Source organism: Rhagoletis pomonella, unplaced genomic scaffold (assembly GCF_013731165.1).
Source record: "Rhagoletis pomonella isolate Grant_MI unplaced genomic scaffold, Rhpom_1.0 Rhpom_scaffold_00002, whole genome shotgun sequence".
NCBI lineage: Eukaryota > Metazoa > Arthropoda > Insecta > Diptera > Tephritidae > Rhagoletis > Rhagoletis pomonella.
In genome coordinates this window covers 27923677-27948089 of record NW_023458556.1, presented here as the reverse complement: position 1 = coordinate 27948089, position 24413 = coordinate 27923677, and the positions used below count along the sequence as shown (strand labels likewise).

The window sequence follows — 24413 nt, the reverse complement described above, 5'->3', positions numbered from 1 at the left end:
GACAGGCGGGAACGCTACCCTGCAGTGAAATCCCAAACTAGTCAGGAAAAATACTAGTTTACAACTAGAATTTCCTAACAGAAACCGAACTAGTTCGAAAATGACCAGACTTGTACCAAGTACAAACGATTTATTCATACCCTGTATTATTTGGCTTGGACAGTTTAATACAATAAAGTACAGAAAATAATATAACTTTTATTTGGGTATATCGTAAACCGTTAAATTGAGTACGTATTCAATTATACCAGACCTGTTATTTTGTTATTTTTGATCATTTACAATTATTTTTTATTTTGTTTATTACACGATTAATATAATTATTTGATTAATTTCTATTATCAATCAATAAGCCAAACTATGGACAAAAATGAAGAATATTTAATAACTGCTTGAATTATACAGGCCAACAAGGTTTTTTAACCAAGGATCGGACTATACTTTTCCGAAGGTCTTTGACGTGCTGAATTCGAATCTGACCCCAGATCACGTCAGGTTTTCGGGATATTCTAACCTAAAAGTACAAAAATCACGGTTTTTGGGCACATTTGAGCTGCACTACTCCTCCCCTTCAAAATTCATTTTAAAGCTTTAAAAAATCTTTATTAGTTACCGAGAAGTCGTCTGTTGAATTTGCTGAGTTTAGTAAATTCGTTGATATTCTGAAAATGAGGAGTATTGGATATTGGAAATTGAAATATCTATGTATTTAATTTTTCTTGTAATTAATACTCAAAAAAATTAACAATAATTATTGGCAAATCTAAGGCTGCTAAATAAAAATATATAAAATAAAAAAGTGTACTTAAATGTTTTTTATTGTATATTCATGAATTCTTTTTATTTTTTGACTCCCAAAGTAGTGGTTTTGGTCCATAATTAGACTAGTATTTTTTTGTCTATTCTGAACTAGGATGAGACTGGTATATTTCTGACCGAAATTTGACAATTGCCATTTCGTAGGACATCCCCATGTTAAAAATACCAGTTGATTGCATGGAAAAAAGATAGTTGGCTGACTAGTTGGGCATGCGATTCATACTAGTTGCGGGGTAGTTTACAACTAGTTCATTTGACTACAGGGTATTGACAAGTGCCTGAGTGCGACTACGATCAGTTTATGACGTTAAGCCATGAAAAACAATACAAACGGCCGATAGCTGAGAGATCAAACTAACAAATCAGGTTGATATCAATTGTACATTAATCTTAAGGGTCACACAAAGGCAGTACAAATAATGTGCAAACATACTTTTAGTTTTTATTATTTTTTTAATGATTGTACAAAGGAATAAAGCCTAAAAACATAAATAAGTAATAAATGTACGACAAGTGTAATAAAGGTAAAACAAGGTGAAAAATAAAGACATACATACATAAGTGTGTACATTCTAAGTACGAGCGAAGGTATGTGCGTAAACAATGCCAAACCAGAAACCAAAATCTATGTAGTTTATGATTTCAAGATCATTCAAATAAATCAATATTGACCACAAGCACACTTGAGATAATTTTAGAAGTATATATTTGAAGTGGAGGTACAAGCCGCAGAACAGAAAAAAATCATTTTGTTTCAATTTATCTCTTTTCTTTATATCGTCTATATATTTGTTTGCATAACTAATTTATTTTTTTCATCAACAGATTCCAACTTTGATGGGCAAAGTACAGTATCGAGACCTGTTGAAATATTGAAAAGTAACTTCTCACTCAGCATTAGGGGATAAACCCAGAAAGTTAGACGAAAAAAGGAACAAAAAAAATATATAAAAATTAAAAAATAAAAATAAATATGTAAATAAATAAATGAATAACAACTAAATTAATTAATAAGTAAAAAATTTAAAAAAGTAAAAATTTGTGAAGTGGGCCACCATTTTTTCGAAGGTCGAGTTATTTTTGTGCAATTATCTGTTTATGCTTCACAACGATAAAAGAAAAATACTAGTTTCACAATTTTTCGAAATTCGAATTATTTTGGAAGTTATAGCTATTAAGATTTTTCGAAATTGTTTAGATTTTAATTGCTCACTCACGATTGGTAATATTTTTTATTATTATTTTTTTATTTAGCCATAAATATTTTTTACTGACATCTCATGACATCTGCACTAATATTGTTGTACGTTCTATTAGCAATTATATGCAGAAAAAAAATTTTGCCGCATGTATCCAGACGAAAGTTATTCACGCTTTTCTCTTGTCGCCCAATGTATTTTGTATGGAAAACGATGAAATGAGTATTGCAAACGCGCTAGACTCGCTGTCAATCGATACTTGTTGAAAAACTCATGCGAGGTAAATATCTACGGCCAAGGTTTGTGCAGGTTTGAATTGAGAATTTTTTTCGCTGACGATGTTAAGCGATTTCTTCCATACATAGTATGTTCAAAAGTTTTTTTTTTTTTTCTTTTTTTTTTTATGGGAGAAAATGAGCAAACCCCGCTAACAAAATAAATTCCCAAAAAACAACGAGATTTCCTACCTAATTCAAACTTGCACAATATTATACTAAAATTGAATGGGCTACAAAACTGCATACCCGAATTATTTCAAAATTAAATTAAAATTAAAAAGTCTGAAATTTTGATGCCCATTTTTCGAACTTCGTCGAATTATTATAGATCTTATACGAAGCTTAAAGCTTTGAGTTATTTGATTTTCATTGTAGCATGCACTATATTTTCCTAAAAAAATATATTAAAAATAATAAATACAAATAGATGGTCAAAACTTGTAAAAGAAAATCGTTTCTAATTATCGGGCCACCAGTGTATAGGATAAACAAATATATTCCAATGAATTGACATTATAACCTTCCTCCTTTTTTGAAGTCGGTTAAAAACATAAAATTACAATACCGACTTGACAGTGGTGGAACACTAGGCTCTAAACTCTACGGAAAGGTCGGAGAAGGAGTCTTCTCCCAAAGCTGGAACTTGAACTTTTCGACTTGCGGACCACTGTAGTGTATAATAGGCAGAGGTACTGGCTATCCAAGACGCCACTCGGCACCTGATAAAAAGACCCAAGGAGAAAAGAAAGGTGCTCTCTAACAGTCAAGCAGCCCCGAGAGCTCTGGTTTATAGTATGGCCAAAAAAAGATATCTAACTGAATGACGCGGATCTCTAAATGAGATGGCCTGGCAATATAGAAAGAACTCACATAGGTGGCTGGACACCGAGATATTTAGGGTAACTGCAAAGCCGACGAATTGGCCAGGAATAGTACGACGGCCCTCATCCTTCCGGGAAGACTTGGTAGGTCACCTTTAAACTACATGTTAGGAACAACGCCATACAAGCAGTAAATGAGCGCTGAGGGAAACCTAAACTTCAGCGAAACCGCGAGGTTATACATGTCCCTCTTACAACCAAAAACGCACGCCTCTACTCTTGGGATTTAAACGAAATGAGGTATTCATTCTCATTGGTTTGAACGCGAGTGGGCGTTGGAACATCGTAGAGCAACGAGGATTGCATACGGCACCAAAATGGGCCTATATTTTGGTTTAAGTGTGAAGGGAACCACTCTCTCTAACAATTCTAACCTAACCTACACAAACCAAAGAAAAATCTTAAATCTACGGCATAATTTTAATTTAAGAGCTAAAATTAAGGTCAGTTCTTTAAGTTTGAAACTAAAATAGTTCTTTATTCTCCCAAAACTGTTGCTCAGCTAAACATCCACTTAATAAACAACGGTTTTTATAAATAAAAGCCTTTCGAAATTTAACAACAAAAAAATATTAAATCTTCAGAGGGGATATTCGTGATAATAGTTATTAAATGGGTTATTAATCTTTAAAGTTTTGTATGCATATCTAAATATTCAAATCTTACAAAGACTCACACCGGTCTCAACAAATGCACCAAAGAAAATACATATAAAAAGAGCAGCATTAACAGTAAAGCAACTCACTCTCGCATGGAACCGCAATAAGTCGCATGCAACTGCGATCAGTTGACGTTATTAGACATTAAGGCCACCGCCTAGTGGTGCGTAACGTTATCAGTGGCAATTGATCGGCGGCAAATAGCAAAACAATTTTAATCGCAAACTTTTTTGTTGATATCAACACCAGTAGCACTAATCTCGGACACTAGTTACTACTACACGCTGCCTGTTAGCGCCTTCGCTGCTCAAATGCCGCTTTGGTGACGGCCGTAGTAAAGTGGTTAATAGCCACACCAGCAATGTACATACATACATACATACATATTTAATTAAGATTGCTAGCTCTGATCTGTTTTGAGAGTATTTAGCTTTTGGCACTTGAAATGTCTTCGGAGTGGTAATAAAATTGAGCGACAAGGTTTCTTTCACACGGTAGCCGCGAATCGATGTCTTTTGGTTTTGGGTTATCTGTTATGAGCATTTGTTATTATTGTAAAGGAAATTTATTAAATTTTTATTCAAATTAAAATAATTTTGGACACTTTGATCATGGAAAATTAGCATAAATTCACAGAGTATACAAGTTTTTTTTTTAACACGCGAACTTAGCGAAATTTCACAAAATTTTATTACTCAACTTATTGTAATATTTGGTTTAAATATTTTCGTTTGCTTTAAAACAATATTTTAAGCGGTTTTTCGCTTTTACGTTCACTTCACCTTTTCATAGCACAACTCTACTACACAAATATTGGCTATATGTATGCATTTCTTAAAAATTACCACAACGTTATGCCACAGCCAATTCACTTCAACCACCTGAGCTTGTTAGCCGAGTGTTGTTCGTACGCCTGACTAGACTAGACTGCCGCGGCTCGGTGTTGCATGCCACATCAGTCGGCGCGATTGCGTGCGACAGGTAGTACAACAACTGCTAGCAATGCACCAGTACCTACACGTAATGCCTGACTGAAATACCAAGAAAGCTCAGGCACTACTGCACAGCGCGACTCGGATTAAAGCTTGAATGCGTCTACGCACGCCTCGCGGCCGCATGCCAACAAAGACGTACGACGGCGGAGGCCGTGAAGCAGAGATTCGCCAATGCGAATTTTTTTATTTACATTGCGTTACTTGATTTTTTTTTTTTTGTAATTTTTTTCACGCCACAATGTCAGCCGATCAAGCGAGATATGCGTGCTAATGTAATACCGTCAGCCTACCAACCTAAAAGATGAATCCAAGCAAGCAAGCGACAACGTGAATAATTAGTCGGCAGGTTGGCTGGTTGCTTGATCGACTTTAGTTGGCACCTCGACGACAACACTAACTAAACTGAACTGAACGAATTGAATACGATTGATGCGAGTGGAGCAAAAGTGTCACATGGGTACATATAAAGCTTTACCGCCGCCCTAATATTCAATTGTGCGCATAATCATCGACCCACCGCCCCAACCGACTGACGGAACGACCAACAAACAAACAGCCTTCCAAGCAAATAGGTTTGTATTAATATTAGTTGACTACCCACCGCCCAGCGCCTACCACCCAGCACTACACCACAGCACTAACGTCACAGCCATCACTGTCAAACAACAATAAGTACATGCACAACGACAATAGCAACAACTGCTACTAGTACTACTAACTATGTAGTTAAAGCAATAGCCACATATTGTTATGGTCCCACAAAACCGCCACGGCAACATGCACCCGCGCCCATTCAAACGGTGGGGAAGAGGGTGAGAGCGGAAATTGTTGCTATAAGGTTGTTTTCGAGGGTACTACTGTTACCGTTGCCTTAGCATTGCATTGCTGTCATACATATGTACATTAGGGTAGTCCTTAATAATATAAGCACCTAAATTTTGTTTGAAGCACCCCTTTATTTGGTTCTACGAACAAAATAAAGACATCCACAAAAATTTTTAAATAAGTTTTAAGGGTTTTAAAATATAAATTTGTTTTACATGGCAAAAATTCGACAAAAATTTGACTTTGACCGGCTAAAACTCAGCAAGTTTTATGTCGTTTGGCGTATTTTAATTGTCTTTCCAACAAAGTACTGACTGGTATTGATAAGACTTGTTAGTTTATTCTAAAAACCGTTATCTCAAAAAACTTTCCAAAGAAAAGTAAAAAAAAAATGTGTTTTGAGTTCAGAAGGTCCATACTAACTCTCCCCTATACAAATATGGGTTTCTTGGTATTTCTTCAAGATAATTATTTGTAAACCAGTGTTATAGAATTAAAAAAAAAACTTTAAAATTCTTGCACTTATTCCGAAAAAAAACGTAAACAAATTACAGTTTTTGGAGTTTAATAATGCGTGATGAATCCATTTTGCGATGACTATAAATTCATATGAATAGTTTTTAATAATAAGTCAAGTTATCAGATTTACATTTTTTTAACCCTGGTAGCGGTGACCCCTAAAAAGTGTTTCACAATTTGGAAATTTTCGTCGATGCCTTTATTTTGAACGCAGAATAAAAGAGAAGGATGCCAGATACAAAATTTGGATGCTGATATTTTTAAGGACCACCCTAATGTATATGCACATACATACATGCATGCATACACGCCTACACCGCAGCAATGTGTGCGTGTAAATGCAAATACAATGCTTTAAATAGCAACAAATATTATAAAAGTACTGATGTGATATGTTTGTACTAGAGTACGCGGTAATAATAATAAACCAACAACAACAACTATAGGCATAACAATGCTATAAACGAGTAAATCACAAATCAGTATCACAACGCGATTTTACATAAATACTTACATACATATGTACATTAGAGTGGTCCAAAAAAAAAAAATTCCGAGATAAGGTTCGGGGCACCTTCCAAAATTTTTACTCTTACCGAAAGAGGTGCTGATACTGATACCAAACCTTACGCTTCTAAGTATAGATTTAGTGGTTGCTCATGATGCTCAAATTTTACTCAAGAAGTATTGTGTACATATATTAATCCAATAATTGGTTAAGCAACCTAGGAACATTTCCAATTTAAATTATCTAAAAAATATGACCAGCTTCAGTTGCCATGGCAAAAGTAGCTTTTTATAAAAATTACCAATACTTTTGCCAGTTTCATAGCGATACAGTAGCGCATTTCATAGTCATTGAGCACCCTGTATTGGTTGCAGTAGAAAATTGAAAGTTTGTATAGATATTACAAATATCAAAAGGAAAAACTAAGGCGGTGCCCCCTTTGCTTGGATAAATTTGTTTTCCCCCATATAAAAATTGGACCACTCTAATGTGCATACATACATACCTATGTACTTGTATGCATATGAAAATACCTACACTAATGCTATTAGAAGTAATTGTCAACGTAAGTAAGTGGCTGCAATAACTGCGGTTTTGTTAAGTTGCGGTGAAGCGCTCACTGTGTGACAGTGTGACAGGTGTGAACAATTTTAGTGGTGGGTGGATAGAAGCTAAGAAAAATGTGTGGTCAATCTGTTGAATTTTATGAGCGGACTTATAGAATTATTAGAAAAGATAAAGTTGTTTGGTTTCTTTTTTGTTTTTAGTTTTTTAAAGATTTAGTTGACTGTAATCCCAAATAGCATTAACATGTATCAATAAATACATTTAGTAAAAATAATTGCAGGCAACATGCAAATTAAATTTATTTTATTTTTTTTTGTTTTTATCTTAATTATAAAAAAGCATCCGTGAAGTGTAAAATGCTTCATTTTAATATGTGCGTATTTGAATTGAATATTTTCCACTATAGAGTAGGTACTTCCATTGAAGTCAAATACTTTTTTGTTTGACTTTACAATTTTTCCTCCTGAGTGTACAGCAGTAAGAAGTGTGTGTGAAAGAAAGACGCCGAAAGGTGGTACTTTATTTATTTTTCGTTTTTCTAGAAACGACTCAAGATCTACTGGACCGTTTTGCTGAAATTTTTACCACGAATTTTATATAACATTGTTCATAGCGCTAAGTCCTCGATGTCCCGTTCTTAATTTTATGAAAATTCATGTGGTTTTCTTCAAACTGCCGCCATTTTTGCAAAACAAACATTTTTTTTTCCTACGGGGGATACTAGCTTTTAAAGTAAGAAAAACATTTTTATTTGTAATTTCCGAACGATGAGAAATCTTGTACACCATCTTGAATGACTCATATATCCGCCATTTTATACTTTATTTTTATTTTATTTTTTGTTTTTGGAATTTTTTTGTATAATTTATGTATGTAAAATAAAAGCTTTTTTTATAAATTTCATATATGTACTATACTGTACTAAAAAAACATTTCTTAACAGCGTCGACATAAACTCGGAATACCATTTTGCCACATTCTAAGCATAATATTTTCCGGTCTTCTCACACTCGAAATGGTATTAAAATAAAATAGTTTATTGCTTTTTAATATTCATGCATGCCCAATTCGATTTCAACATCGATCATAACACGATCTCACTTCGCATTTTTTCGCGGTTTTGATTTCATTTTATTTGCATAAACGATTTACATATTACCATAAAAGGCAAAAATGCACGAATACCACACTGCCAACGAAGATCAACCGCAGCCATCCATATATACATATTTACATGCATACAAACGTGTTAAGCAACATTAGCACATACATGGGTACACATAAAATTTTATGTATGCAAATACGAGTTAAACATGAATACATATCACATCAGCCCACACAAATCGTATGTGATTTCGGCCCACTGTGCGATTTTGTCAAGTGCATGCCGGTGTGGTACAAACATGAGTAGATGAAGCAAAAGCTACAGAAGAGGCTAGCAAAAATCGGCAACAAGTGTATTTGTATCATTGGATTTGTATGTACATATAGGGATATGTACGAGTACCCAGTAGGAAAATGGGAATCCCATTACCTTTTTCTACCAAGAAAAGATTAAGAACTACGGTTTAACAAAAATATACATAGCAATGTAATAAGGGAGCGGTTTATGTGTAGTTTTGAAGTCACAATAAAAAAAAACAAGTTTGAAAACTAACTCAAGTATTAATTTGTTCAAAAGTGTTCCCAGTGAGAGAAATTCTTGCGTACGGGAACGACTTCCTGTAATTTCATACTACTATGTCCTAGTGTACTGGAACAAACTATATGTTTTTTGTTCACGTTATCTCAACAGCTGCAGTAGCCGAATGGATGCCTGTTCGACTCCCGCGTGTTTGGTCACGGGTCCAAAACCTGTGGCACAGACTTTATTTTAAATTTTTTTTTTTTTTTTTTTTTTAAATTCTATTTATAGACTCTATTTATTGTTTCGTAAAGCGACATGCGACACGTTACTTTCGTATGACATCGCTGTGAAGAAATTCTTGCATCTTTTCGTGCGTAAGTTATAGGGGCTATCCATTACTTTTTGCATTCCCAAACATTACCTTTTCCCACTGGGTATGTATGTACATATGCATGAAGACGCTTTACAACTTTAGTATCACCGCATCAATCATAGCATTGTTGAATGACAAGTCAGTCAGACAATCGACAACAACAAAAACAAAACATAGCTAAAAAAGATTTCAGAAAAAGAAGCGTGCAGCAAAGATGCATATTCAGAATGTTTTTGAACAAAATTTTTTTTTTGTTAATTTTTTATATAAATTTTTTAAAATTCAAAGTTTCATCAAAATTCGAACTATTTATTCTGAATCTTTAGAACAATTCTGGGTATGCAGTTTTATAGTCCATACAATTTTAGTTTTAGTCTGATGAAGGCGGCTAAAAAATCTCGTTAATTTTCTATAATTTTTTGTCTGACTTTTTTCATGAAGCATGAATTTCTTATAAAATAAAATGCGGAAGACCGTCCGTAACAAAATTTCAACAAATCAATGCCAATTTTTGTAAATTGCACTTGTTATATAAAACAAAAAAAACTCAAAAATCAGCGAGATATTTTAGCCGGTTGACACTGGCACTTTATTACACTAAAATTTATTCGGCTATAAACTGCATACCCAGAAATGTTGTAAGGATTCAGATTAAAAAATTTAAAATTTTTATGAAAATTTGTTGTTTTTATGAAAATTTGTTAAATTTTGCATAAAGTTTAAAACTTTTATTTATATGGTTTTTGTTAAAGCTTGGACAATATTTTTTTTTATAGAAAAACAACCAAAAAAACTTGGAAAATATTGTGAATCTTAAAAAAAAATTAATACGGGGTCCCTTGTTTGAGTCACTGTAGGTTCGATAGAATGACGAAAAAGGAATTTATATGTACGAGTAAGTACAATATGTACACGAATAGTTTGCTGAAGAAGTTATGAGTACAATAAAACCGCAAAAAATATGAAATTAATAAATAATGAAATAAAATGTGGTAAATAAAAATTAATGTATGCAAACATTAAAGGAAAAATGCGCAACGCTGCATACATAGTTATGTATACAAGTGGCAAAAGAATAAGATAGCAATTTTAGCGAGTATGAAGCGAGGGTGATGATGACGAAGCTGGCAAGGGCAACACAGCGTATGGCAACGACAAGTGGCACATTTCAAGTCGAAAATAAAATTCACGAAAAAAATTCGTTTATAAAATATAAAAGCGCTTGTTTATAGCTGCAACGAAATATGAATAGAAAGTGGCAGAGCTTTGCGAAATAGCCACGACAACAACAACAGCGATTATGCGAATGCAAGTAGTGGTGATAATCACAAAATAGAGTAGGCAAAATACGCATTTGAGAGCTTAACTGAGGATAGATGAATGTGTATGTGTAGGCGCAGACTGACAAGGGACTTTGAACAAATGGGCCAGCGAGAACATAAGTGGAGATAAGGGGGAGTGAAATCAAGCGAAGGGTGGTGGTGGATATGCAGCAGACCAGACGGTAAAGAAACATACATACAAAAAGTTGTGGAAAACAACATGTGTCGAGACTGGTAATATTGTGTGAATTGGACGCGATTAACAACAACATTGGCAAATATGTAAGCACATACAGTGAGTGTAAGTGAAAATAGTTCGATTTTTTTTTTGTATAACTAATGACATAATAGATAGCTCTATCTAAGAAAAACCATTCAGATCCAAATTTCAAATGCCTAAAACCGTCAACAAAAAAAAAACATTGACAAAAATTAACGGTATTTTTTAACCGTTTGAAACTTGCACTCTATTATACTAGAATTAAATGGACTATAAAACTGCATATCTGAAACTTTTCAAACTTTTTTCATTGAAACGTTTGAAATTTTGATGAAAATTGGATTTTTTTTAGATTTGTTAGAAAGCTTGAAACTTTTAGTTGTATGGATTTTAATGTAGTGTGAATTATATATTTTTTTAATTAATGAAATTGATAAAAAACAAGCATTATAAAAACAATTTTAAAAATTTAGTATATGATTTTCACTGAGACTTTAAATACATATTCTGCCTTATCCTAAGTTTTGCCTGAAAAAAAAAATTCACCCGAAAATTTGACATCCGCCCATAGTAAAACCATGGCAACCAAAAGTGAAAAGTGAACCGGTTTGGGGAAAATGAATGAATATATATTTGAGTCGGTTATTTAACAAAATAATAAGTCAGGAGCTTGCAATATCAAAAAAATGAAGACTTATTCCCTTTGGTAACTAATTAGGGTAATTGACTCGGTTTTTCGAAACCGGTTTCCACCGTTTTTCAGAAGGATATCTATACGCGGTTTTTTAATCTTGATTTTTCAAATATCGAGTAAACCGGCTTTTTTTTATTCAACAAACTGGTTTTCTCCGTTCATACAAATTTTTGAGTTTTTCGAAAGATAACCGGATCATATTTGATTTCCATTAAATAATGTTTGGTGCCTAAACGATTTCTACGTATTTGGGCGAGCTTTTCCTCCAATTCGTGTTCTGCTTCTTGATGGTGTGACACAAATGGAAAGATCTACACTTTTACTCCACTTCCGAAGAAGCTTTTTTATATAGCAGAAGTACACTAGGAGGTTTGCCATTGTCTGCCGCTATTTGAAACAACTTTTTTTGATGTTAGGCATGCCTTTATACCAGCATAAGCATTTTCACTGTATGAAGACTGACCGGTTTATCCGGTTTTTTCTTAATTTCAAAATCTGGAACCGGGTTTTTCCAAATTGGAATTTTTCGAATAACCCGCAAACCGGTTTCGGAAAAATGGTGAAGAATCGAGCGCAGTATAACTAATAATCGATTCATTTGTTGCTACGAATGACGATGCTGCACAGTGTGATGTAGGATGAGCGCTAGCTAGGCCGCCTTATTGTCTCGCTCGCGATCTTTACGGAGCGCATTGTGGGTGCCGAGGGAGCTTGGGCAAAACGCGCCACAAACCCTCTGGTCCACTCCTCCTCTTCTCCATTGCCAAGGTCTATTTAATAACAAATAAAACCATAAAAATTTAAAACTGAAACTGGACCAGTCAAAGGAAATATGTAGTCACTTAGCGGATATGCTTTGCCTCAGGCTTCCTCAAAGTGTTTCGACAAAAATGAAAGCGGTAGCAGTATAGAGGAGGAACGGCAATAATAAAAACTGAAAAAAATTATGAATTCATAAATCACGATTTAATGAAGCGAACACTGCTACCAACCAAAGTACTTAACAACGGTTATAAGTGGGAAAGTAGCAAAAAAAAAATGGCAATGGAGACAAGCCAGGTAGACTGAAGGCAGTCAGTTGGCATATATAACACACTAAATCGTTTTTCTTTTTTGTGCCCTAGCCAGATGATTACGTTCAGCGCAGGAATAAAGGCAAGCGATGTCTGGAAATGGTGTGTGCGCTAAAAGCGTTGGTCGCTGCCGCCGAAGATATTCCACCCGCGCTTAATTACAAAATTATGTGTGCGCGCGTGCGCGCAATTGCGCTGATAATATCTAATATATGTACATTAGGGTGCATCTTTCTCCAAACAAAAATAATCGGTACTGTTTTCCCATCGGAAATTTACTATATTTTAAGATCTACGCAAAAATATTTCAGAAAAATATTCAGCCTTATCGCAAATTCCATATGAATAAATCGTTTCCATAATTTAATAGGCAAAACAAAAACAAATTGAGAAAAATATTGCTTTAAAATTTTTGGGAATATTTGTTGACATGGAATTTGCGATAAGGCCGATTAAAGTTTACGTGAGTTGGACCGAATTAAAAGTACGTCCCAAAACCGAATATTTTATAAAACAAAAAAAAAATGGTTTTTAAACATACTTTTTTCTACAAAATCACCTTAGATGATAGAAAAGTTTAAGCTTACAAGATCTACATAAAAATGTTTAAAAATTGTATTAACCGCATCAAAATAATTAAATTCTTGGAGATATATAAATCTTAATATTTTTCCGAAATATTATGACAGAATTCTTAAAATATAATGAATTTAATAATTCCCGTGGAAAACCGCCACTTTTTTGTGATGCACCCTAAAGTGCAAACAAACAATGCCTATAAGTTTGTAGATATGTATGAGGGAGACGAGCCAGCTAAATTTTATACACTCACTCAACAGCAGACAGACAAGCCGACAAGGAAGGAAATTTTGTTGCAACACGCCAATGGTTTGCCTCGATTTTAATGGTAAAATTATGAACATTTTTTGAAGTATTTTTTTGCAATAAAAGCAAAACGTGTCGAAAGCGAATTATAAAACAGCGTGAAGTGTTTATGCAAAGCTTAATGAATGCGCACGCACGCACTAATGGTCATCATTAGCAATGAATTTAATATACGTCCATTTTTAACCACATAAAAATATAGAAAAATTAATTTGAATTGTTTTTTTTTTTTTTAATTTTTTTTTTTCGAAGAAAAGCAAGACATTGAAAAACAACTTTCCCATAGTATCCAAAGCTTCAGTTCGAAAAAAGTGCTGGCTCTGAGCTCATTGTCAGCTGTTTCCAATCGTCACGCTGGCATACGACAGCAGCGTAACACATCATTGATTTGTTTAAAAAAAAAAAAAAAACTTAATAAGCATTGTTACTAATTCGCATGCAAGCGAGCTTTCAAAAGAAACAGCACCAACAAATACATACCATACCTCAAAACCAAATTGTTCTCGCCGCCATTCAACTTTAATCAAATCAGCATCTCTGCTGACGGACTGTTGACAGCGAAGACTGCGAACAATGCGCCGCCCTCGGACTCACAGCTATGCGATTTACACAATGATGACACTTATCAACAATTTTCACTATTCAATTGCGACAATGCACATTGAATGTTTGTATGTATGCTTGTCAGTGTACTTACACCTCACAAATAAAGAATACAATTTTTTTTATCGAAATTGTTAAAGCGAACAAAGTTTGTGTAAAAAAAGTGGAAACTTATGTGCTGACACAAGATTTGGTAGGCATGAATGTGAGTAGGTATGATAACTTTGTTGTACATATGTACATGACATATGTATGTATGTAAGTATATATGTATTTATCACCCACTTGTTCATACACAGTGTTGCATTGTATAAAGTTTATTTAAGTTATGACAATGCCGGCGGGCGGATATGTCAGCTGCTACTTGTTTGAGCCTGAAGTGTGCTCAATGGTCAGAATGGTACATATGTATATGTGTTAGTATTGTAAGTGCTGTTAATTTTAGTTGTCGTGTGAAAGTGTTTCCTGCAATCAATTCCCAGGCTGATTGCAATTGAATATATAAATAGTTTTAATGCTTAAAAAGTGAAGAGCACTAATCAATCATCAAATGATGACATAATTTTGAAACTTTTGTTTAGCTCCTCACCCAGTCTATGCCTAAGAAGGGTAGTATGTATTTGTTATAGTCAAAGCCTTAGATGCTTTTGCTCCATTTGAAATTTCTCAGCATTCTCCAGCTAAGAGAGTGAAGCAAAATAGGCTAGTCTAGCGGTGAGTGAGGACAAAGCAAAGTACCTACTGGTAATATTATCTAAAACGAAATCGATTAAAAATTTGGTTTGTTTGTTTGCTTGTTTAGGTCAAACCTAGCACATTTAGAAAAATTTTAACCAAAAATTTCAAAATAAGAAAATTGTAAAAACAAAATTTTTGGCCAACTTTTACTAAGCATTTGCACTAAAATAAATAAAATAACATAAGATAATAAAAGACAAAGCTTTTATTAAAGTTAATTGAAGCTAAATGGAAATGTGTACCTTAATATGTATGTTCATTTCAGTAATTGCACTTAACATTTAGCATATACCTTAATAAAAGCTTTGACTTATTTTATTTATTAATTATTATTTATTTATTTCTACATGCTAAATACATTTGTTTTAATATTTCAATTTATTATTTTTTATTTTGTTAAATAATACCATGTTGGTTTACCATCAGACAATTTTTTTACTACGTTTAGCGCATGAAATAAATTACATATGTTTTTAAACAAATACATATGTATACATAGGGTATCTTCACACCGAGCTTCCTACTTGGTAATTCGGTGTTCGGTCATTTTCCCCATTTATTTTATTCGTTTAATTTCGGGAATTAAAAACAAAAACCTCGTCTTCATACCGAGCTCGGTAACTCGGTGCTCATGCGGAAAAATTACCGAACACCGAGTTATCGAGTACCAAGTTCGGTGTGAAGATCCCCATAGATGTTTTTAATTCCCGAACGGGTTGAACCGCTGAACCGAACCGATGAAATGCTCCAACGATGGCATATGGCAATAAGTTCTTTCTGTGAAAGTTGTCGAGGTGAGGAAGGAGTAATCGAGTCTTTATTTCCTATAAATAAATATCAATGTCCAGCTCTCCAGACAAGGGTGACTAAAGCACTTGGGATCTCGCTTTTTCACCAGCTTGGCGAAGATAACGAAAGTGGGACTACAAATCGGATCTCATCAATTTCATTTGGAACATAATGTGGTTTAACAGACACTAGAATGACGCTTTGGTAGTGGAATGAAATGTTAGTCATACACAGTTTCTGTTGCACATCTGCTTTTTAGAACCAAGCATTAAAGAATGTATGTACATATCGCACGTTTAATAATAACAGAATTATTTCAAAATTTCAATTCTGTGGGAAAACGCAATCAAAGTTTGGTCAATTCATACTGTTGGTATACAAAAGGACAGAAGGAAATATCCCATATCTTTGCCATTTTTGGGAAGTTTAGTCATCTGTTAGGCGGATTACATTCTCCTAACCAAGCTTATTAATTGTATGATTAAATGTCAAAAAACCTAAATTTTGAATCACTTCTCCATATTATTAAGCGGGCGATATGTATGTATTTGTGCTAGCAAGTATTTTTTTTTTTTTTTTGTTAACGCTGATGTTGTACAGAAATATTCAGAACTGATAGATTGCATCTTTATTGACTTAATTATTTTTCTTTTGAGAATGAGAAAAGAACTTCCGAGCCGTTTGTACTTAAACGTATACAAGCATCGAACGAAAATCTTCCATACACACGCGCTTGTTGTACTGATTACTTGAACTTAATCAAGGGCAAGGCCGCTCAAGAATTGCGAACGTCATAATGTTAATCATATTTACACTTCTTCATAAGAAAAATATTTAAGTTATATAAAAGTGTATAACAAAATTTTATCACTGCTCTGGCTTATCTTGAGAGGAAGATTTGTGTGCACACAAAGGGCAAATAAAGGTAAACAAAATGTAAAAGATATGAAAGTAAAAATAAAGAATACTTTAGGTACGTCAAGACAATTTATGTATGTATGTACATAGTATGTATGTGTGTATGTACTTAGGTATTTATATCAACAAATGTTGCTTCATATTTACATACATATAAATATAAATCAAATTGATTACGAATTTTATTACAACCAAAGAGATTATATTTAGCAACCAACAACAACAACATACCAAATTGCTCATTTGCAATTTAAATCAACACACGATTGCACGATGGAATCGTGAAGATTGCGCAATTAACACATAAAAATAATGCAAACGAAAATAAATACGGAAAAATTAACGACGAGAAAAATAATAAAAGTACATAACCGCAAAAAATGAAATGAAATGAAATGATAATAATAATTTTTGCAATGCAAAAGAATGACAAACATGCAGACATGGTGAATTAAATAAGCTTGATGAAATCATCTCAGACCCTCAGCAGCGCATTTTTCATTTCATTTCGACGTCTCGGCGGCTTTGTAATGGAATGAGGAACAACAACCATAGAGTCACAGGCTCAGATGCGGCAATTGTGATTACACGTTTTTTTTTTTGTTGTTTTTTTGCTGTTATGCATTTTGTTGCTTTGTATGTACTTGTATGGAAATGACGTTTGTAAAGAGCGCGTTAATAATGACGTTAATGATGGGGCTAAACGTGGCGTTTACTGGGGTTAAATTGGCGCTGTCGCTGTTGCTTCGTCGCCGGCTGATTTTTTTTTTTTTGTAATTGAATTCAATATACCCAGCAGAGAGAATCTCGATTAGTGAAATAAATTTATGGTTCAGTCCTCAGGAAGAAAGTTCTACAAAAACTGAACTGGAACCATTTACCAGGAAACACTGTTGTCCATCTCTCGGAAACATCTTCTTAAGGCCCGTTTTAACGATATGTTTAAAGGAAAGTTAAATTTAAAAGACAGTCCCGAAAATGGCTTTAAATGCTGTAACATTGCAGAGGATTGAACATGCGAAATATCTAGGCTTAATTCTGTAAAGGAAAACAAATTTGGGAGCTAACTCGGTGAAAGGGTCCGCAAAGTCTCACCGGCCAATTTCTGTTCCATTCGGAACTGACGGCTATATCAAAGGCCGCATTACTGGTGCAGTGTCATGCGAGTGTAATGATGTCTACATTTTCACTGACCGTCAGGAGGCTATTAAATGACTGGAATAAAATTTCGATGACTTCAAAGGATTTACTCAATGCCGCCAAAATCACTCAACGCTGAGACATTTTGTAACAACAATGAAAATTTCAAGGCTGGCGAACTTGTCTGATACAGATATCAGTGATACACTGTTACGCTCTCCAGACATGCAACTTCTACTGAATGTAAAATTAACAGAAATGTGAAAGTCTCAGCTTAAACTAGGGACGAGACAAGATATCAGTATAGTGACTGTAGTTTTACCCTGCAACGAGTACTGCTGCAGAAGTTGAATGGACGAGGATGAGGAGGAAACCATCCAACACCTTTTCTGTCATTGCCCGGCACTCTTTTGCTGAGTACCAAATGGTTTTCAGGGGAACGGGGATAACAAAGGACCATTAGTCTAAGTGAGTCCCGCAGATGACTGCCGCTCAACGAAAGCTTTACCGCAAAAAAATATACTAACCAAAATGCTAAAATAGTAACTGCTTTGAGGTTATAAAAGAGGAGCTAACTTTTGAAACCTGACTTCAGTTTCGAATTCTACTACCGCAGATCTAAAGAGATTACTTAGTCTTATTCTTGCCAGCAAAAAAAAAATAGAGCACAATTTGTTGATCACTCGAAAAAAAATTAATCCAAGATACCTAACACTATCGGCTATAATACAAATATTGATACTTTATTTTACATCCATTTGAAATTCATCACATGCTTATTTATAAGTATGAAGAAATTAAGACTAGCTATGGTTTTGTATTCACTATAGCCCTACCAAATAGGTTTACGGAGATTTTTCCTATACATTTGTATCTAAATACAAACACAAATATTGTTGCGTTATATTGCTTTTGTTTTTTTGTTACAACAAACGCGAGAGGAACATCATAACATCTAGCTGCTATGATTTCGATCAGTATTTCAGAACGGCACAAAATTGAATTAAGTAAAGAAGAATTCAGATGAGTGATACATACATATGTACATACGAGTATGCATGCATATACAAATACAGGGTAGACCTAAAGCGAAATTATACAAAAATTTTAAAATGTTGTTGAAGTATCAAAAAAGAGGAAATACATATAGTTGGCCTTTGTGCACACAAAGATAAAATATAATTAATAAATGCAAAATCGTCGTTTAAAGTACAAAACCGCGTATCGTCATTCTGCAAAACCGCGTAACTGACATTGGCTGCCAAAAATTGGATTTGCTCACACAAGCTCTTGGCTCAATCCTTATCCATTCGTCCTGAAATATACTAGCCGGCAATGCGATTGCTTTATAAAAAAGAGAACCATTTTGAAATATTAATGTTTTTACACACTAGAAGATAATTTCTACAACTTCACATACGCGGTTTTGCATTTTGTTGATACGCGGTTTTGCACTTTAAACGACGATATATATCTGTAGATTAGCGTGAAGCTGTAATAGTGTATCATTCGTTGTTCAGATAAGGCGTTAATGAAATCCGTAATGTCAAGCAGTTAGGCAACCAGGCAGTCAGTCAGTCAGTTATGCAAGCGATCACGATTTTGTTGACGTCAGTATATTGCCTTGACTAACTTATCCAACTGAGTGGTTTATGAGATAATACTGATTGTGATATTGTTATTAGATATATTGCGAACTTATACGTATGTAAGTGTACGTATTTATGTATTTAAGCACACCGACTGGGGCGGAGCGCTTCTAAATAAGCGTTTTCAGGCAAGGATTTTTCACTAAAACCTTCTTTTTGGAGTCTGTATTAGAAGATCCTTCTTTTGTCTTCATATTGCTCTTCGTCGTCGTATTTTTTGTCGTATTCATCCATGTAGTTCGGATTCGGTTAAGCTTAGGCAAAAATTGGCAGAGTAATTTGGCCGAAAAGTTGTGAAGAAAATTTTTACAAATTATACAAATTTTATATATACATATGTATATATTTTTTTAAATTTGAGTTCTGAATTTAATTTTATTGTTTATTTGTATGGCAACTTTATTTTTTCTTGTCGTTTTAATAATACTAGTATCGCCCAGTTGTCGAAATTCGACCACTTCAGTTTTTACACACTTTTTGATTTTGCTTGCATCAATATAGATGCGATAATACTTCATGTTCTGTGGCCATAAGCAATAACCGCCTAAGTCGAATGACCTGAATTCGAGGAAAAACATTTTAAACATTTGGATTGCCATGTTAGCTATATGGGGAAACCAAAATATTTTCGTCTATAACATTTTAAATAGCCTAGCTGGCGGGATGCGGTTTTCACACGTATTTATTTTTCACATAAATAACCCAATTCTTTCTTAAGTCGACTTAGGTGGATATTGCTTATGACCACAGATATACATATGTGATAATCTCTGGCCCGCCCCACCTGACTAACGTTGTTGGATTGATATACATCCTGTTAAATAATATGGGTATTCATGGAAACGCATAAATGCCTCGCAACCGTGTAAACCTCTTAAATAAACCAAACAAAATTAAGTAAGTTTACGAGGTTTACATGGTTACGAGGCACTCACGCGTTTAGATGAATTGCCCTAATGTAATAATTCTAAGCTATTCTACAAAATTTTTTTATTTTTATCCAAACTAAAGAGCAACTATGTATGTGAATTCGTTGAAAAAATAAAATCATTGCCAGAAAGGCTCTGTTGAATTAAAATCGAAAGCATCATCGATATGATAGCATATTGCATAGACCTGAATTTTAAATAACTCAAATATGTTGTCCATTTTTGGCAGGTTTTTGTTATATAAGTAATATATATTCTGAGTTTGAAGCAAATCGACCAATAAATACGATTTTTAGCGTAACTCGACACCTGTGCCACCTATTGGACAAATTAAAACTTTGTGCACTCCTCGTTCTAAACACCTTTCCAACAAAGCAACAAGCATTCGAATTGGTAAAGAAACATAACCTAACCTAACCTAAAGAAACATACATCGAAGAAAATTGTTCCCAATTGATTCATGCTTGCCTGTTTATAGATAGATTTCCTGCCCGACGTTTTAAAGCCCGATGCAACTTTTGGCAAGTCAAATTTTTTAAAATTGCTTTGTATAGTATAGATTAAAGCGATTTGGGAATTTTACAAGCGTAAAGATAATGGGGGTGCTTGGAACATTTATTCGAAAGTAATTTCGCTGAATAAAACTACTGATTTTTTCAAGCTATGTAATTTTTACTCTTAAAGTTCCTTCAAGAAAAAAGTCGAGTATTCGGTTCGGGTTCGGATTCGGCCGAAAATTCGAGTTCGGTCGGGCACTGGTATTCATTCTCATATTGGCCTCCGTATTTGTCTCACAATTCGCCTTCGGCTAATATTCATATTCGTGCTTGTATTCGCCTTCGTATTCGCCTTCGTCTTCGAACACAATGCACTCTTAGCATATAAAACGCAACTCAAATTTAACAGCTTACAGGAAAAACCACTGCAGAATAAGAATTTAAATTCACAGATACACAGACCAGATACTTTTCAAGGTAAACATTTTTTAAACTTTAACTATTTTCAGTTTTGCATTCACTTTACTCACTCGCAAACGAACACAAATTAAATTAACTGAGTTGCATAATTATCATTTCAACTACAATCCCATTAAATAATATGCAAATATTTGTACACTTACCGCGACAGAAAGCCTCCGCCGCCATCGTCTCGTATCAGCAAACGTCCGCTATGCTGGTGCAGTCCCTGCGATGACATATCAACAAATTCGCCGCCGCTCCCCACCAGTGTGGGGCGGAAGCTACTGCTACCAGAGCTTGTAATACTGCCCGAACGACTAGCCTTTCCTCCGGCGCCAATAACTCCACCTCCACCACTACCATTGCCACCGCTCAGCGGTGGATATGAGATCAATTGCTGTTGGTGTGAAAATGATTTTGTAGTAGATGCAGATGCAGATGCAGCAGCTGGTGTGATTGGTATTAATGCGCCAGCTGCATTACCATTGCCCACAGTTACGGGCGATGGTATGGGTCGAGGCGCTGTGGCAAGACGATTTGTTTCTGGTGTGTGCGCAATGCTGGTGTAGTGCTGCAATAGTGAAATAATGAAATGGAAATGGGCAGAAATATGGTTATTAGTAATTTGTCATTTATGAATGGCACAACAAAATACAACACTTACCATCTGCAGTACGTCGCACTCCTTGGGCACCACATGCAACGTCAACACTGAAGGCGTTTGTTTGATCATCGACACGATTGTACTGTATGTTAGACCAGCGATGGGTGTGTTGTTCACCATTAGAACGCGATCGCCCGTCTGCAGGTTGGCGTAGTGAGCAGGTCCGTTCGTTTGAACTTCTTTTATGAAAATGGTTTCCATAGCTTTCACTTGGTGGTGGTACGGATCAGATGCTTCCTACACACGCCAAAGCCAAAGCCAGTCAGTCGTCGGTTAGTTAGTCAGCCAGCAAACCAACGACGAGCCAGTCAAAGTGAGCCAACAAAGTCAACACCAACACCGAAAAATCGCGCGGCGAGAGTGGCAATTGGAGTCGAAGTGGAAATCAGCGTCAGCGCATGCGAAAGAGACAAAAAAGAAAGAAAAAAAAACAACAACAAAATGAGCGAGTGAATGAGTTGCTTACTTGACGGTTTAAGTGTGAGAAAGTGTGCAAAAAAGGAAAGAAAAAAATAATAACCCAAAAGTTGAGGGAGGGGGCGGTGAAAAAAAATATGTTGTTAGTTTTTTATTATAATTTTTTGTCGTTATTTATTTTTTAGATGTGTTTATAATGAATGTTGTAAAAATGTCTGTTGAAGAAATGGCGAAAAAGTGGTTAGTGGTCGTAACGTTCGTTTTTATTTTTTTATTTTATTACTTTGTTTGTTGTTGCTATTGTTGTTGTTAGCAGCGTTTGTGTTGTTATTTAAAGTGGCAATCAACGAAGCATGGCAAAAACAAAAGCGAAAATACTCAGCATAAAAGAAAGGCAAATTTTAAGCCAAACAAAAATCAGGGGAAAACAGCGAAAAAAAAATTTATTTTAGGTTGGTGTTATGTAGAAATTTTGTTTGGCAAACTGCGTGCAATTGTTGTTGTAGCAAACTCGGAGAGAGCGAGTTTGGCGACTCTCACAGCAAACTAATTTTGTTTGGTCAAACTGCAGCAAATTCGGTGTTGTCATATACAAAAATTTTAAATTGTGCGCGTTATGTACATCTGAAATTCTCATTTCGTGTTGGCAATAGCCATGAAAACCAGAATGAACGTGCAACCATGTGCCAAACTCGACATAACCACCTCCGAGGAAACTAAGCAGCCGCCATTTAATTTGGCAAACAAAAGTTTGTCTGCATAACACCGACCTTAAATGCGAATAACTGTAGACAAATCGTCTGTTGGTTTTGCTGAAGGGAGAGCTTGATGAAAGTTCGTAGTGGGAAGAAGACTGCATGCTAACTACATAATAAAATAAAAAAAAATATTTCTTGTTAAGTGTTTGGCCGAACTTCACCTCCAAATTGCGTTGTGCGTAACACAAAATGGAGGAGCCTGAGCAGTGAGCATTTTAATTTGAGATACCTATGTAAATATAACTAGTTGATTCAGATCACAAAAGGGAAGTCGTATGGCCAAGAATTTAGCTTTATTATAAAGATAAGGGTTTGCCATTTTCGCATAAAAATTATTTCGGGCAAGTGACCGCCGCGGCTAGCTGGAATAAATTCTAGCTGAGAGGCCCAATTTTCGAACACTTTTTGCAGCAATTGGGGCCGTATGTCAGCAATAACGCACCGAATATTCTCTTCCAAGGCGTCAATCGTCTCGGGCTTATCTGCGTAGACAAGCGACTTCACATAACCCCACAAAACATAGTCCAGCGGTGTTAAATCACACGATCTTGGATGCCATGCCACAGGCCCACGATGCGAGATAATGCGTTCACCAAAAGTTTCCTTCAATAAATTGATTTTTTCATTGGCTGTATGGCATGTAGCGCCGTCTGGTTGGAACCAAATGTCGTCCACTTCAACATCCTCCAATTCAAGCACGAAAAAGTCATTAATCATGGCTCTACAGCGTTCACCATTGACTGTAACATTATGGCCGGCTTCATGATTCTCTCTGTCCCTAGAGCACACCAAACAGTGACTTTTTGAGGATGTAACGTCAGCTCAACCACGTACCCATTCAACCAAAAGTGAGCTTCATCGTTGAACAAAATTTTCTTGTGAAAATCGGGATCGGTGGCCATCTCGTTTTGGGCCCATTCACCGAACGTGCGACGCGCTTGATAGTCGTTCGGCTTCAATTCTTGTACGAGATGGATTTTGTAACCCCGCAAACCAAGATCCTTCCGCAAAATCTTCCATAAAGTGGATGGGCACAGCTCCAATGTGAGTGCGATGGCGGATGGACTCATTCGGGTCTTCTTCGATGGCGTCTTCGGTGCGCACTGTACGGCGTCCCTGAGGATGCGCATTATCCACTAAAGTAAACGTGGTGCGAAACCGATCCATGATTGCTCGAATTACCGACTCTGCTGGGTGATTATGTCGACCGAGTATTGGACGCAGCGCGCGATGCGAACCATTATTTTGGTAATAAATTTGTACGATTTGCAAACGTTGTTCCGGAGTAGGTCTGTTCATTATGAAATGGCAAATCAAACTGAGTATAAATCAAGTAACAGCTGTCAAAAAGACCAACTCCGAAAAAAGTATTACCTCATTGAAATCCACACGTCTAAAAAAAAAA

At 35.2% G+C, this 24413-nt stretch overlaps 1 protein-coding gene across 1 annotated transcript in view; it reads right to left on the bottom strand.

Annotated features, from left to right (window-relative positions):
* LOC118733377 overlaps positions 1-24413 on the bottom strand; it is a 43627-nt gene that overhangs the window by 18475 nt on the left and 739 nt on the right. The window contains 2 exon segments of the mRNA XM_036462742.1: positions 21331-21740; positions 21834-22070. Of these exon segments, the coding sequence (XP_036318635.1) occupies positions 21331-21740; positions 21834-22070 (647 nt within the window).